The following is a 15,578-nucleotide window of genomic DNA, read 5'->3' as shown; positions in this document are numbered from 1 at the left end:
CCACTATTCTGTCTGTTGCTCATGTGCTCTGTCTGCATTATACTCTCTCGCGCACACAAACCACTACATATACACCACACATTAATACACACTGTGCACGCGCATGTGCGCGCGTGCGCGCGTGAACACACACACACACACACACACACACACACAGGAGTGGACAAAGAGCAGATAGACACACAGAAAAAAATGAATAACAGAAGGCATCACATACATTCTTATGCTTCTCAAGCCTCAAGGATCTGTACTAAGCTTATGACTTCCAAACAAATTGGCAGCAAGAAAGCATGATGTGTCAGATGTGAGTATATAGGAAAAAGGACCCCCAGAAAATAGCAAGAAGCACGGTTGTGCAATATACCCCAATACAATAAACAGGGAGGAGGTGTAGTGAATTGAACACAGGGCATGGACAAATGGGCAATACAGAGGGAATCATAAGAAAACATTTGGAGAGTTTACTTGTGAACTGATCAGGCCAGAACTTCGCAGCCTATAGGAAGAAAAATGCAGTTCCATGAACCCAAGAAAACTCAAGGATACAGATCAAAACAGGAGATTCAGGGAGGCATAGGACACCTGCCTATCATAACTACACCCTAAGTGTCAGTGACTTCAAGGAAAGACATATGCTCGTCATTGGACTTCTACGTTTGGAAGAGGATGCTGTAGGCAGGGAAAAAAGTGCTGCTGGGACACATAGGCCCATGAACGGAAGGTGAGGAGAAAGGGTTTTGTTGTTGGCAGGACACAATATACAGGGGCAGTGGCAGTTAAAGTCATAGGAGAAGATGAATATGCAGGTAAGACTATGCCTAGAATGCAGCCCCTGATTATTGTACTGTCATGGCGCTTGGGTATGTAGAACCCAATGGCCTTAGACATGATCTTCTCTTGGAAAACCCATTAACAGACCAGAATTATTAATTACTACTCTAGATGGAGTCAAAATAGGAAGAAGGGAGGTGTCAGTGATTTTTTTAGTTTTTAAAAGTAAGAAAGATTGAGTTATACTCTGTTGATGGCCTTTACAGAGACACAGCTCATTACACAGAGGGAGAATTTGGTTCCATTTTAAAATATTCTGTACATTTTTTTACTTATTTATTTAATTTTGACATAAGTGCATGTTCATTTTTTGTGAGCACCTGAATGAGGAAACAAGCAGCTGGCACCAAGTGTCTTCCTCTTTCTTCACATTAGTTTTGTTTGTTTTTTTTTGTTTGTTGTTGTTGTTTCTTTGGACACGATCCCTTAACAAAACTCAGTGCTTGCAAATGCAGCTATACTGGCTGGTCAGCAAGCCCCGGTGTTCCTATCTCTGCAGTCCCACTGTGAATACAAGCGTGTGCACATGCGTGTTTTCCCCCATGGATAAGAGCCCACTGTGTGCAGGAAGGAAAGGCAGTAATTAGCATCAAGGACTAATGCTCAGCATTCTCTCATGAAACAAGAAGGGAGGGGGTATTGTGAATCCAGAACACAGGCTAGAGGACACAAGCACATTTCATAGGCATTCAGTCAAGAACAACGGGAGAGTGCACTCAGGCACACACAAGGTTGGACTTCAGAGTCTGCTGAGGCACCAAGTGAGTGCCCTGTCACCAAAATATGTCATGAACGGTGATTCAAGACAGGGAAAACAGGAGCTTCTGGGACGGACGTATGGCAGGGCTGCCTCTCATCAGGACACCCCAAGGGTCAATGACTCCAAGTAATGATGGGTCCCCTCCCTTTCCTGGAGGCATCACAAGTCTCTGATCTCTGAAATTCCAGGAACACTGGGATATTGATGTCTGCTATGGAGAGTCAGCCCACGAAGTAGTCAAGTCTTTCCCATTAAGAGTATGAAGTCTCTGGGGAGTGGAGAATGCTCGGAATGTGAAGTGCTATCTGCACCTAGTAAAAACCTGAGTTCATGACCCAGTACTCACTTAAAAAAAATGTATATAGACAGATAGGTTTATGTTCAGTCTCAGCATCCCAGAGAGAGGCACAGAAGGATAAAACACACTGCCTGGCTAGTCATTCTAGCACAATCAGTGAGCAACAGGTACAGAGGTGCTGTCTCAAAAAAAATAGAGACAGGATAACTGAAGAAGATACCATTTTCTGACTTATGACATCCACACACTTGTGCATGAGAGTACACACACACACATTATCTCTCACACTATCTGTGGGGTGTGTGTGTGTGTGTGTGTGTGTGTGTGTGTGAGAGAGAGAGAGAGAGAGAGAGAGAGAGAGAGAGAGAGAGAGAGAGAGAAAGTGAGAGAGGGTCAGAACGTTTCCAACCCTTTCTTTGGCTGCGAAGCACACATCTATCTGTTCCTCTCCTTCAGCATTGTGAGTGGGCAAAACACGAGGTAGTGGAGAAAGCAGTGTAGCTGGACCCCACCCATAGCACCCTAGAGAGGACAGGGAGTATGGGTGCAGGCGGAGACACAGTGTCATCAGGGACCTGGCGTGCTGTCTGGGTGCGTGGGGTCCATGCTTCGAGTGCAAGGCTGTGTGTGCATAGCTAGCTAATGCTCCAGCCCTGGCTGGTGACGGTCCAGAGAGGCACCGCCACGCCACGGGGCGTCTCTGGACTTGGGCACAGGCCAAAGAAGGCTAGGCCTGGCCCGAAACTAGCAGGAAGCGTCAAACCGGTGGAGACATCTGCACCGTCAGCCAAGCACTGACGTGAACATTTATTTGGGGGCGGGGAGGGGGAAGCAACGCAGTATGCCTGCCGTGAGGATCTTTCAAGCCCCACAGTCTCCCAGGTGGTCCTCTTTTGGAGGTGGAGCTGCAGGGGCGATGGCTGGAAGGACGAAGCTCCCTTCTAAGGAATGGTTGAAGAGGGGTCCCTGGCAGCACCTATCCTGGCTGCTGACCTCTTCCGGGCCACCTTTAGGATGGTCTTATCAAAGAGCTCTTTCTCACGATGGTGCACGGGTGGGCCACGCAGGTACTTCTCCTCCGCCTCCTTGTAGCTGAGCTCCTCCAGGGCAGCGATGGAGCAGATGATTGCTTCTGGAAGAAGGACCTCCATGGTGAATCGGACTTTGTCTCCTCTTGCCAACGCGAGCAGGGCCTCGTCTGCTTCCTTGGATATTTCTTGCAAGTGTCTGGCTACGAGATGCAGCTGGTCCTCATCCTCCAGGTAGGTCTCAATGCAGTAGACTTCCCTCTTGAATCGCCAAAGGTTGTCCAGCCACCTGGACGGTTTCCTGCCCTTTACGATGTCCAGCAGGTGCTGGTCTGCCCCCTTTCTCTTCACGATGAAGTCTACGAGCTTCTGGTTGGCTCTGTCCCAAGCGGCCCTCATGCGGTCTGGCAAGAGTTTCTTGCGGGGCCCCTTCCCACCCAGGGCGGTCTCCTCCTCCCAATCTTCCAAGTCGGCATAGCTCACCTTGGGGAAGTCAATGTGCAGGTCGCCCTCTTGGATGGCTCTCCTTAGCGGGTAACTGGCTCGGGCGGTGTAGTAGTCCATAAAGGAGCCCAGGAAGGAGCCACAGGCGAGGCCCTCTCTGTAGTGGTCGATCACTGAGAGGCACCAGTCGATGCCCTGGCCGTACACTCTGCTGGCTCTCCTCAGGAGCGCTGATTTCTCCCCACAGTCCAGGTGCTTCAGCTTGCGTAGAGGGACTGGGACACCCCTGTGCTCCAACTGCATGTTGCCCTCGATCAACAGCACCCTCGCCATCTTGTCGTTTTTGCTGACGCTCTTGACCACCGCCGGCCAGAAAGGAAGGTCCTGGAATTTGAACCAGACCAGCATCCCACGTTCGATGGTATTTGGCCCCAGGGCAGAAGCCACGTTGGTGCCTTGGCAGACTTTCTGCACTCCGGCCACCCTCCTCTTGACCCTGGTGCTAGTCGCCTTTGAGCGCACTCTATTCTCCTGTTGTGGGAGCATGCAATGTGCGCACAGCACATGGAACTTCCTTTTCCTGCTAGCAATGCGGAGCGATCTTCGCAGCCTCGGGATGGGAGGCGTGCAGGCTGCCGATGCCCCCTTTGAGTCTGGCTTTGGGGTCTCGGAGCCGGGGTCCTGCTTGTTCTCTGGGAGGGAGGTCTTCCTCTGGGCTCCAATAGCCCCGATCTCCAGGCCGCCACACCGTACTTGTTGCTGGAGAGCTCTGGGCGAGGTAGAGGCCTGCCTCGGTGGTGGTGGTGGTGGTGGTGGTGGTGGTGGTGGTGGTGGTGGTGGTGGTGGTGGTGGTGGTGGTGGTGGTGGTGGTGGCAGCAGCGGCCCAGAGGCAGCCTGCTGCTGTTTTTTGGCCCGGCCCCCCCTCCGAGAGGCTGGGGCCCTCAGAGACCTGAGCTTGGATGGGCTCAGCTTTCTCTTGCCCTGATTATCGCCAGCATTTCCTGCTGGTGGCTTGCAGGAACTTGGCCACACTCTAGTGCCTCTTAACAAGTTCCCTCGCATTTCAAAGTGAGGAGGCCCAACAGCAGTGTGCACCTGGGCTCTGCCCCCTTGCACTGCAAGCTCATTCTGTGAGCCCTTCAACACAGGCCCCAGGCGGCCCCGGCCCCGGCCCCGGCCCCGCTTCCTGGGACTCCTGAGGGAGAGCCCCTGGCCTTTCTGGTTGTGGTCTTGGAGGTGCAGGCGCTGGCCTGAGCTGGAGCTGGCCTGCTCTTTTGGAACCTTCAGAGTCGCTGTGCTGGTTCTTCGGCCACCTGCCCTTCTTCCTTGATGCAAGCCGGTTCCCTCGCCCAGAACATCCAGAGCCGCCTTGAGGGCTCTTCTGTATGCCCTGGTCTGCCCTGGCGAGCCACTGCCCTGTGACTCCTTCCCGGCCAAGGAGGCGATGGTTACGACTTCAGACTTGCTTAGGGGCTTCACCTCTGTGCTCCTCACTCTTGTCTTCTCACCCACAGGCAGAATCTGGACCTCCAGGAAAGATGCCCCTCTCCTCCTACTGTGGGCTGTGGTCCTGGGTCTGGATAACACCCTTGCAGGCCACAGCTGGCCCTTCCAGCCACAGAGCACATACTCTGCAGAGTCCATGGTGAACGGGTCTCTGGAGCTGCGCTGATCAGGACAGGGTGGCTCCCTTGGTTGTGGTGGGGCACACTGTGACTGCTGGTCTTCTGTGGTCTGGTTACCCTGCCGGCAGTGCTACCCTCCCTCCGGAATCTGGTAGACAAGCTTGGACTGACGTCCTCGCTCAGGGCTCAGGGCGACGTGGACGTGGGCGTATCCTGTAGCGTGGGAGAGGGAAGCAGAGCTGCACCAGGAGGGAAGTAGCCTCCAGTGGACACAGAAGCAATAGCTCAATGAGGTGAGGAGAGAGAAAGCAAGGGAGTAACCAAGTCTGTTCTACAGAGGTGAGGATGCATGTGGGAGAAGACATGGAAGGATCCAGACAGAGCACGTGTGCAATAGACGGTTCACCACCTGGAGGCTGGGGTGGTGAACTCACTTGCTCCTGGAGAGGCGAGTGGCTTTACAAGGCCCGTGTGCTTTCTTGCCCATCCTGTACCCCTGGGCTCCCTGGGATTATCTCGGGGAGTGGGGGAGCCTCATTGTTCTCTTTCCTAGGGAGCTAATCCCACCTTGCCCCACCCCAGGAAGCCTGTGGACACCTAGTGCGCCTGTGCCTTCCACACCAGGGAGACAGATGCCAGGCTGAGGAGCAAGTGTGTGGGGAAATCTTCATGGAGATACACACAGCATGGCTAGTAAGGATGGCGACTGCCACTGTCCTAGCTTCTGGCCTCACACCCCCACCCCCCACCCCCCACCCCCACCCCGACGCCGACCACAGACCCTCGTATTTGGGTTCAGGTCTCTTGTTCCAAACTCCATCCTGGCCCTCGCCGTGGGATCGGGAGTCTCCGTGGCACAAAGGAAAGCACCTCATTGTGGAGAAATGCTTCCTAACTGGCAGACTCAGGAGTGTCGGACAGAGAGGGACAGGAGAAGTGTCTCCGTTGGAACTGCCCATCCTCCTGCTGCAACCTCAAGTCCGCAGACCCTACACACCCATATCTGTGCGTGATGGTCACTGTTCTACCAACAGATCCCAGGCCACGGGACTCCCCTGCCCACAACCCCGGTGTCCCTAATGTTAACCCACAAAGTCTCAGACAGACAGGAAGTCAAAGCGGCTACTCGATGACCCGGATGCTCACTTGCCCATCGCCAAGCCCAGAAGCCATGCTTGGAATCGGAAGTGGTATCCGATCTCATCTGTAGCACAGCTCTCCTGTTCATGTTCCTCCTCCATGCTCTGCCTCTCCACATAGTTCCTTCCCCATTGTGCTCCTCACTGGAATCTCATCCCTTTCTGATCCTCACTGTGACTGGGCGTGCATCGGGGTCTGCTCCTTTCCTGGCTGCTCTCGCTCGCCTTGGGCCCATGGCTTCCTGTCCGCAGTGTGCATGCCATGCATGCATGCGGAAAGCGAAGCCCACACCTGTCTGACCCTCAAAAGAGGCCCACTGTGCTTGAGTGCCGAGAAGGACCACACACTTTGAAGGACCACAGCACAGAAGAACCATGCAGGCAGGGCTCGTGTGCCACAGATGTTCACCGTTCAGGCCGGGATGCAGGTGGTTCCTGTCACCACGGGGGGCCACCACCAGGCCCAGGGAGGCCGGACACTGCGGACTCTGGGCTCCTGGAGCAGCTTCCTGAGGACACTGCTCTCCTTGGGGACTCCCAAGAAGTTACCCCACATCCCTTCTTTGAGTGTGGGCACACCGAGCTCTCCCTCAGGGACTCCAGGCCTTATCCAAAGGAATTCCCAACTGTACAGAAATACGGGCGGCAAGTGATAGCCACATCCCCTTCCCACCTTCTGTATCTATAAACACCCGGTGGTACGTTCTAGCTCCCGATTCACTGTGCAAATGCTCACCGTCCCTTCTGCCGAATTCCCAGTCAGCTCTTGCTGACTTCAAATCTGATTCCACAGTGCATAAAGTGGCTATCTACATAAAGGACTCTAGGTCTGCTCCGGGCCACACCTGCTCGGTGATGCAATAGCAAATGTGTTCTGCGGAAGTCTGGGGCCCCATTTAGGGATCACCCGCAGAAACCCCTCCTCTGAGGAATCTGTGTGATCTTACAGGGTTGGCCTCCTCTGATCCAGCCCCCTTGGGGTCCTGGGCCACAGCTGTCTCCTGAGGACACGGAGGGAAACACTGGCGCCTCGGGCGCTTCAGGCAGCCTTCTGCTGGACCCTCTTAGCACATGCCCTCCAGCAAGGCTGAACGAGCACCTTCAAGCCCAACTATGCCCCCACACCCAGGCTCCACGCCTCGGGCACGAGAGAACCCACCCCTCACCCGGTCCCGAGAAACCGCAGATGCCCGAGTTACACGTACAGAGTGCAAGCTTTCCACCCCAGGCAAGCCTTCACGAGCTTCTGATTGCCTCGAGCGTGATGTTCTCAGCCTCACACGCTTCCTGAGTTAGAATACATGCCTGGGAATACCAAGTATGTGTTCAAGCCCACAAGCCGAGGGCATCCACGCAGCACCTGTCACTCAGCCATGAAGAAAGGTGTCTGCGCTTATCATATCAGGCCACAGCCTGCCCAGAGTGCTTATTCCCAGGCCACGTTCTTCCCCAGTGTGTGTGTTCCATCTGTGCATGCCCTAATGCTCCAGGGTGTAGAAAAGTCATTACATTGTCTACAGCCTGCTCAGATTTTGTCAGTAATGCCACCTGCCTCTATCATTGCAGGCATCACCTCCGGTGCAGGAGCTTCAACCATTTACCTTTCCAGTGAAAACAGCACTATGCTCCCCAGAGGCGCATGGAGAAGTGTGCAAGATGGAACCCTGAAAGCTCTGTCTCAGCACATGCTTTGGCCCCGTGTGCGGAAGGCCTTCTGTCAAGGGCTTGCGTGCTTGACAATCCCCGTGTTCGAGGTCTATTCATTCATGTTTTCTGCAGGTTGGGAACTACCACATGGCTCCCCTCCATGTGGTGAATCAGACAGAGGCGGGGCGGGGGGGGGCAGGCTGATGGGAGGGTACAAGAAGGGCACAAAGACTATTGCTCACACACAGGGGCAGAGATATGCAGAGATCCAGATGATGTGCTTGCTGGTGGGTCAGAGAGAAACCCCAGCCGCTCATCCCGTAATGCCCCATCCCGTAATGCCCGGCCAGCTAGCTGATGCTTAACCCATCAGTGAATGGAGTAAAGACTCAGACCCCGACACAAACTAATAGCTGTCTGTCAAGGGAACAAGCTCTGCCCCTTCCTCAGACGTTCATCCCACACTGGTTTGACCTCAGCCTTCCCAGCTGCGATTGGTGACCAGTTTAGAGGCAGCGGTCTTTTTGGAGGCATGTCATGTCAGGTCTCCAGGCCAAGAGACTGGAGTCCTGGGCTTCATCCCTCCGAGGAACCTGGCAGTCGTCGCCCCCCCCCCCCCATTTACCTCCTCCTTAGATGCCTTCCGGCTCCTCTCTTTCACACAACACGAGCCACGGCTATCTTGGGTAAGGTGCTGTCACACGAACACGGTCTTTTCTGTCAGGAGCTCGCGTGAAAATCATGGGCAAACAGAGACGGGGCATCCATTTATGTGGGTAGGTGATCTACGCTTTCAGGGCCTGAAACGACAGAGCTGTCACCAAAGAGGTGTCACCTGAGGACAAAGAGACAGGGCTGGCTGAGCAGCCAGTCCTTGGGGCTTCGCTTCAAACAGTAGTAGTGAGCACCTCTCCTGTCCCATGAAAGAGCAAGCCCGCTCCCGAGGCACACTCACAGGCTCAGCTCACACTCACTCAGGCTGTCTGCAGGCACCTACCTACGCACTTTGTGTGTCTGTCGAGTGGTTCCACCTCTCCAGCCTGAGTATCCTTCGCAAATGTATCTGTAACCAGGAAAGAATGGCTTGTCCCCGTTGTCATGGCAACCACTGTGTCATCAGAAAAAACGTTCTCTCCTAGTAGCCAGTTCTCTGCGGAAATCGGGAAGTACTAATCCACCCAGGAGGCCTACTGTTCACTTACATCTCAGGCACCTAGATCCCCCCTCCCCTCCAATTCCCTGCAGCTGCGTGCATGAAAGAAAATGAGCATGCACAAACAGGGTACAGAAGTCGATGCTGCCATGCCAGGGCCCAGGGGACCTTGGCGCAGGGGCTTTGACCACAGAGGGTCTGGGACAAGGCAAGGCAAGGCAAGAGATGACAGGCTTTTGTCTCCCTTCTAATCAATAGAATGAGATAAGGCAGGGGTCAGAGGTGAGAAGGACACCTTTTCAGAATTCCGAAGGCAGGCAGGTTGTTTCTCCAGATGTAAGTAAGTGTTTTAGGTCACTTGGCAGACAACAGGGAAGGCCGTGGACCTGCAGGAATTCAGGTGGCAACAACATCCAGAAAGAGGAAGAAAGGAAGGAAGAAAGAGAGAGAAAGAAAAAAAGAAAGAGAAAGAAAAAGAAAGGTCGAATCTCAAGCAGGAAGGAAAGAGAGCAAACTTCAAATGGCTGGAGGCTTTGGTAACCACAAAACCAGCCCACAAAGGCATATTTCCTCTCTCAGTGCAACACCTCTCAACAAACCGAAACACTGCCATCTATTAGGAAACAAGTACACACACACACACACACACACACACACACACACACACACACACACACGAGAGAGAGAGAGGGGGGGGGGAGAGAGGGAGGGAGGAGGGAGACAAGAGGGGAGAACAGAGAGAGGAGAGGAGGTCATGTTCCTTTAAGCTGCCTCAAGGCATGCCTACTACTCCATGCACTCATCCCTGCATCTAGTAGGATGCTTTCTCATCGCATTGGATGACTCCATTTTGGAAAGTTCACCTCTTCAGGGTTTTTCTACTTTGCTCACAGCACATACATGGATCATTACAGAATATGCCTTTTGCCTGACCATTTTCACTTACAATACTCCCAGCATTCACGGAGGGGTGTGTGTGTGGGGGGCACAGTGCATTCCTTCTCGGGGCCGGGTAGTATTGTGTTGTTCTGATTTGCCATGCTCAGTGTATCTCTTTATCATGAGGGGCTAATTTGAGACTTCCCCACTGTGACTAGGGCTGCCATGAGCTTTTGTGTGCCTACATTTGCTCAAATGCTTCTATTCAGGGGATTGGGCCATACCTAGGGGTGGAGTGTATGTGTAATGGGCTGATATGGCATTACCCATTTTGATGAACACAAAGGTGCTGCCCACAGTAGACATAGCATCGAGAACCCCACAGCAGCAAGGCTTTTGGGAGTCTGCCTATGCTTAAGAGTCCTTCGTAACTTCCATCCTAAATAGTCAAGTAACTGTATGTGGGGTGTGTGTGTGTGTGTGTGTGTGTGTGTGTGTGTGTGTGTGTGAGTGGTGAGTGGTGTGTGTGTGTGGTGTGTGTGTGTTGTGTGTGTGTGTATGGTGTGTGTGTGTGTGAGTGGTGAGTGTTGTATGTGAGTGTATGATGTGTGTGTGTATGGTGTGTGTGTGTGTGTGTGTGTGTGTGTGTGTGTGTGTGTGTGGTGTGTATGTGTGTGTGAGTAGACTCAACTGCTGTCATTGTATGTCCCTTGCCTTCCCTAAACTCAGATATCATGGGACTTGTGTTCTGAGTCCCCATGCATCACGCATGCCCAGATGATATGGTGTCAAAGCATGGTCATCAGAGATCCAGAGTCCATGGGGGAGGACAGTGGGACCATGGAGTGTCAGAGCCCAAGCTGAACAATACAGTGACAGCCAGGAGTCTCAGTCACTCTTCAGATCAAAGCTCCTGAAGGCCATCAGAAACATGCTGGAAGGCTGCAAATGCGAGGCACGGGACTGTACCCCGGGCAGGGGACTAGAGACCTCCTGTTCCTGCCTCTTGTGTACTTTTGAGGTCGTCGTCACTGGACACCTGGGCCCTCCAGAGAAGCAGCCATGAGTGATATTTGACAGGAGGGGCTTACTGGGGCCCGATGCACATGCGCAGACACAGGCCCGAGTCAAGCCCCAAGTTACACCCGTATGGTTGCTGGGTGGGTGTCCTTTTAGGAGCACCTACCTATAGCTAGTCTCATGCATGCTTGCCTGCTTTTGTAGAGAGGCCATTGCCCTTAGTTTCCAGAAGTGAGGAGTAACCCTGGCAAAGGAGGGTCTCTGGTGACTCTCCACGAAGCCTGTCTATAGGTGAGTGAGTGACTAGGTGTTAGGGCCCATGAGGTGATGTCATGGGCCTCGCTTTCACCCTGGAGTGGTCAAGTCCCGGAAGGGCTGCCTGGGCAAGCTTTGTGAAGGTGCCAGGGACCCCAAGGATTGGGCAGGACAGCGCGCGTGCTCCTGCAGAGACTAGGGACCTTCCACATGGCCCTTTCAGTCCCCCTTCGGGTACTCCCCCGATTCTGCACAGATCTATACTTCTACAAGTTGGAGCATTTCCAACGGGGAGCACAGATGTTCCGGGCACTTTGAGCTCCTCCTAGGTGAGTTGGGAGCTTGTGCATGCACAGCCGAAAGCTCCAAGCCAAGTATGCGTGATTACTTACGGGGTGGGCCTCAAGGCCGCCAGGCTCACAAAGGCAGATGTGGTTTTCCACAGAGGTATGCAACACTTTGTGGAAGTGAGGCATCCCTGCCACGCCCCCTCCGGGGGGACCAAGAGGGGTCTCGGGATTGTGGTGAGCTGTGTCCCTGTAGGTGAGTGCCTAGGTATTAGGACCCAGGATAATACCTGAGGTGAAGTCGTCTGTCCCTCCGTCCGTCCGTCCCTCCCTCCCTCAGTCCATCCTCCCATCTGTCCCTTCCTCCTTCCGTCCGTCCCTCCCTCAGTCTGTCTGTCCATCCTCCCATCTGTCCCTCTGTCTGTCCCTCCCTCAGTCCCTCTGTCCATCCACCCATCTGTCCCTCCGTCCCTCCATCCCTCCCTCCCTCCTTCTGTCCGTCCCTCCCTCAGTCTGTGTGTCCATCCTCACATCTGTCCCTCCATCCGTCCGTTCGTTCCTCCCTCAGTCTGTCTGTCCATCCTCCCATCTGTCCCTCGGTCCCTCCGTCCTGCCTTCCGTCCATCCTTCTGTCCGTCTGTCCTTCCGTCCGCAGCCCGAGTTCCACAGTGGAGTGGGGGAGGCCCGGAAGGGCCGCGTGGGAAAGCTTGCATAGGAAGCAGGGACGGAGAAGAGTGGGCAGGACAGCACGGCAAGTGTGCTCGCCGCAGGACTAGGCACCTGCCCCGTGGCGCTCTCTGAAGTCTTTGGGCACAGGAGACGTTTATCCGGGCCCACACGTGCACACTAGGACCAAGTAAAACAGGAGAGTGGGTGTTTCAGGTCCTCCCAGGCTTTGAAGTGCAACTTTCCCTCCGGGCGTGCGTGATCATCGCGGCTGGGCTTAGGCAAGGAAAGGGACCGCACAGGGGCTCGCGTGCGCCCCCGCTTCTCCGCGGCCCCTCCTATTTCCCGGAAGGAGGACCAACTAATGGGACCCCCTGGAGGGGCAGCAGGCTTTGGGGCTGCGGTGCTGAGGCCTGTCCCTGTCCCTGTCCCTGTCCCTGTCCCTGTGGGAGAGTGACCAGGTATTAGGACCCAGGATATTCCCCGAGGTGATGGAGGTGATGGCTGGCTCCTAAGTTGCACACCGAGTGGCCCAGGAGCAAAGCCCACAAAGGCCTCGAGAGGGACTCGGGGACCGCGGCTGGCCCGCGCAGCATGTGGACTTGGGAAAGACTAGGGACCCCCCACAGGGCCCCTTCCGTGGTCTTCGGGTGCTTCAGACGTCCTCCCGGCCCCATGTGCACGGGTGGGCCTGTTTGAGAGAGGGTATGGGGGGCTCAGGCCCTCGCCAGCCTTAGTACAGTGGCTGCCCGGATGCGCATGCGCAACCCCCTGTCCAAAGCACGCTTGCGCCAGTGCCTCAGCAAGGAGGGGGCGTGGCCAGGGTCACACATGCGCAAAGTGGACTACTTCCGGAAGTGGGGTCTCAGCAGCCGTGACTGGTGACTGCGCTCGAGGCTGAGAGGGGTTTGCGGTGCCGGTGAGGATGCGGTGAGGCGTCCTCCCCCAGCTGAGCAACGAGGTATGTGCAGCCTCGGAAGTCCATGAGGGGACTTCCGGAGCCTGCGTTAGCTACCCACCGAATTGGGCAAGGCCGGGGGGGGGGAGAGGGGGTGCAGTCTGGGAAGGTGTGTCCGGGCCACGGGGGCTGAGAGGGAGGCGAGCGCAGGACCGCCCGTGTGCTGGAGAGTGAAATCCAGTGTCTTCCAGGCCCTGTTAGGGCAGCTCCCAGCTGGGACTTACACAACAGCACGTCCACGTCATTGGCTGGGTCACATCCCTCAGCACCCTGGAGCAGGTGCATGCTGCTCCACCTAGTCCGAATGGTTCCATTCAGGGAGGGGGGGGCTACTCAGGTGGGACGACCGTCTGATGGGAAGAAGGCTCTCAGGGGACTGTGGTTGAAGCATGATCACCTGCCTAATCTGAGTGGGCCCCTGTTCTGAGGTTCTGGAGGTCACAAAATCAGAGTCGGCCTGGATCCACAGTGCTCGGTGGTGGCGCAGAATGGGATCACGGGGTGTCTGTCGGGGGCCTGCCTGGTTGAGGTTGAGGCGATTTCTGTAAACCTCCCTTCTGCAAGGGACTGGACAGAATCCCAGGCTCTGCGGGTATGAGAAGATAGATGTATGTGTTACAGAGTGAGGGATGGGGGAGAGCGTGGAAGGTGCCCATTGCCCCTGCATACTCTTTGGTCAACATTGGATGCATGTCCCCGCTTGTGATGTCTGCTGGGCGATTTCATGCATGGCAACTGCTGGGCCCGAGCCAGGCACGTGTGGCCCTTGGACCCATCTGTTGCAGGAGCATCTCCTAGCCCCACGTCATGGGTTTCCATGATACTCTCTCTCAGGCCACATCTCAGGCCACTCACCTGTGCCACATCGGCCTTGGCCGAGGGTGGATGCTTGGCTCGCCACAGGCAAGTGTGCCTGCTTTGCCAGCCTCCCGTAGTAAACTTACTGAGGGGGCCCTATACAGGAACAGAATGATGTGTATTCACCTGCTAGGTCCTCACATCTAGCCTGTATCACCTACCACCCGGCCAGACCAGGCCAGGAAGACACACACACACACACACACACACACACACACACACACATACACACCAAACCCCCACCCCCCTACACACACATACACACACACACCACCACCACCACCACCACCACCACCACCTCATGTATGAGCAGCTCTACTCATGAGCCCACATGCTCAGGTCTTTCTCATGCATAAGTGCTGTCAGAAAGCATGCTTGTGGAGGCAGGCAGTGGCTGGGTGCTCCCTTCCTCTAAAGAGACTGAGGTTTCTGAGGGGAGGATCTCGGAATAGGATCGTCTTCGTGGCCGACTGGTTATTAGTGGGTGCTTCTATGAAGTCCGGTGTTAGGGAAACTGTTCCAGAACGTGTTCCCAGTACAAGAAGGAAAATCCACTTGAACAAGGCCTAGTTACTTACTGAGCAGGTGCTGGTTCAAAGTACTAGAGTCTGACCCTGGGGCAGTTTATGTTAGACACATTTAAGGACAGTACACTTTTGGAACAAAGTTTGCTGGTAACAGTTATCTCAGTCCCCTGCGCAGAATGAAGGTTGAGGCCTAAGTACATAGACACTCTCTTGCAATGTACATGTGACCTGTCCCATGAAGGTGGGTTCTGTATCTTAGGGACCTCGGATCTGCTGTGGCTTCAGCCATGCGGATAGCAGAGACAGTACACCAGGCTGCCACGTACATGGGGCATCTCCACAAAGGATGGGCTCTGTTGACTGAGAAACCAAACTAACGAGGAAGGCCTAGGGTGGGAGAGTCTGGGAGAAACATGATAATCTGGGAGATCCGAGTGTGGCCTGGCCCTGTAGGCAGCATAGATCACCAGGCCGTTAACGACATCCACTCCCCGCCTTCTGGTTGGAAAAGAGATGCACGCCTGTGCTCAGTTGAAGAGACAAGCCTGTGTGCTTAACATTCCTGGGGCCCACCGTGCTTGTCTGTGAGCACAAAGACCTCGGGCGCTCATACAGACTGTGTGTCACCTTGTGTGAGTATATTGGGGAATCTCTGGATTTGCCTCCTGGGTGTATTCCTTGGGCCTTTCCTAGATGTCTGGGTCCCTGAGTTGTTTCTGAGAGCGGGTCGGGATTTCACTTGAGTGTGCAGCAGGTGTGCCCAGACATGGTTCCAGGGCCCACACTGGCTATCAGTGGGTTGGTGTTTGTGAGAAGATGCAGGTATTGTGGCACTTGGCCTGGGGCTAGACCAAGCTTGCCCTATCCTGGAGACAAGCAATCAGCAGAAAGGGCTGAGATTGGGGGCTACGGGGTTGCAGAGAGCTCTGCGTTCTGCGTTCCGGGGTGGGGAGGGGGTTGGGTGTAAAAAAATAGAAAAGAAAAGAAAAAAGGGACAGAATGTGATTGGATGTGGCATTATGTACCGGTGCCATCCTCCTCCTGCCACCTCTCTGCCCCAGCAGGGTAAGTGCCAGGGCACACGACCACAGGCTGTGGAGGCCTGGTCCCTGTTTCCATTGCTGTGGTGAAATTCTTCCCTGTGTCTTTACTGTACACACCAACATTCTAGGAGTCCGGCGGCCCAGCACAGTGAGGCCGCAA

At 54.8% G+C, this 15,578-nt stretch overlaps 1 protein-coding gene across 1 annotated transcript; it reads right to left on the bottom strand.

Moving 5' to 3' along the window:
* Window positions 1-2,830: 2,830 nt before the first annotated feature.
* On the bottom strand, window positions 2,831-5,152 carry LOC127217325 (PWWP domain-containing DNA repair factor 3B). Its single transcript, XM_051178275.1, has 2 exons — window positions 4,245-5,152; window positions 2,831-4,160 (listed from the first exon to the last, which is right to left on the bottom strand). The coding sequence occupies exons 1-2, from the start codon at window positions 5,003-5,005 to the stop codon at window positions 2,831-2,833; spliced, it is 2,091 nt and encodes a 696-aa protein (XP_051034232.1). The 5' UTR covers window positions 5,006-5,152.
* Window positions 5,153-15,578: the final 10,426 nt, after the last annotated feature.

This window comes from Phodopus roborovskii, unplaced genomic scaffold (genome assembly GCF_943737965.1).
Source record: "Phodopus roborovskii unplaced genomic scaffold, PHOROB, whole genome shotgun sequence".
NCBI classification, from domain to species: Eukaryota; Metazoa; Chordata; class Mammalia; order Rodentia; family Cricetidae; genus Phodopus; species Phodopus roborovskii.
Note: the sequence above shows the minus strand (reverse complement) of the source record. Positions and strands in the feature narration are given on the sequence as shown.

Bases quoted from the DNA above. Each gene is read 5' to 3' on its own strand.
- LOC127217325 (XM_051178275.1), bottom strand. From the start codon at position 5,005: ATGGACTCTGCAGAGTATGTGCTCTGTGGCTGGAAGGGCCAGCTGTGG. The intron at 4,161-4,244 runs GCCGCTGCTGCC...ACCACCACCACC, and splicing joins CAGCAGCAGGCTGCCTCTGG to ACCACCGAGGCAGGCCTCTA.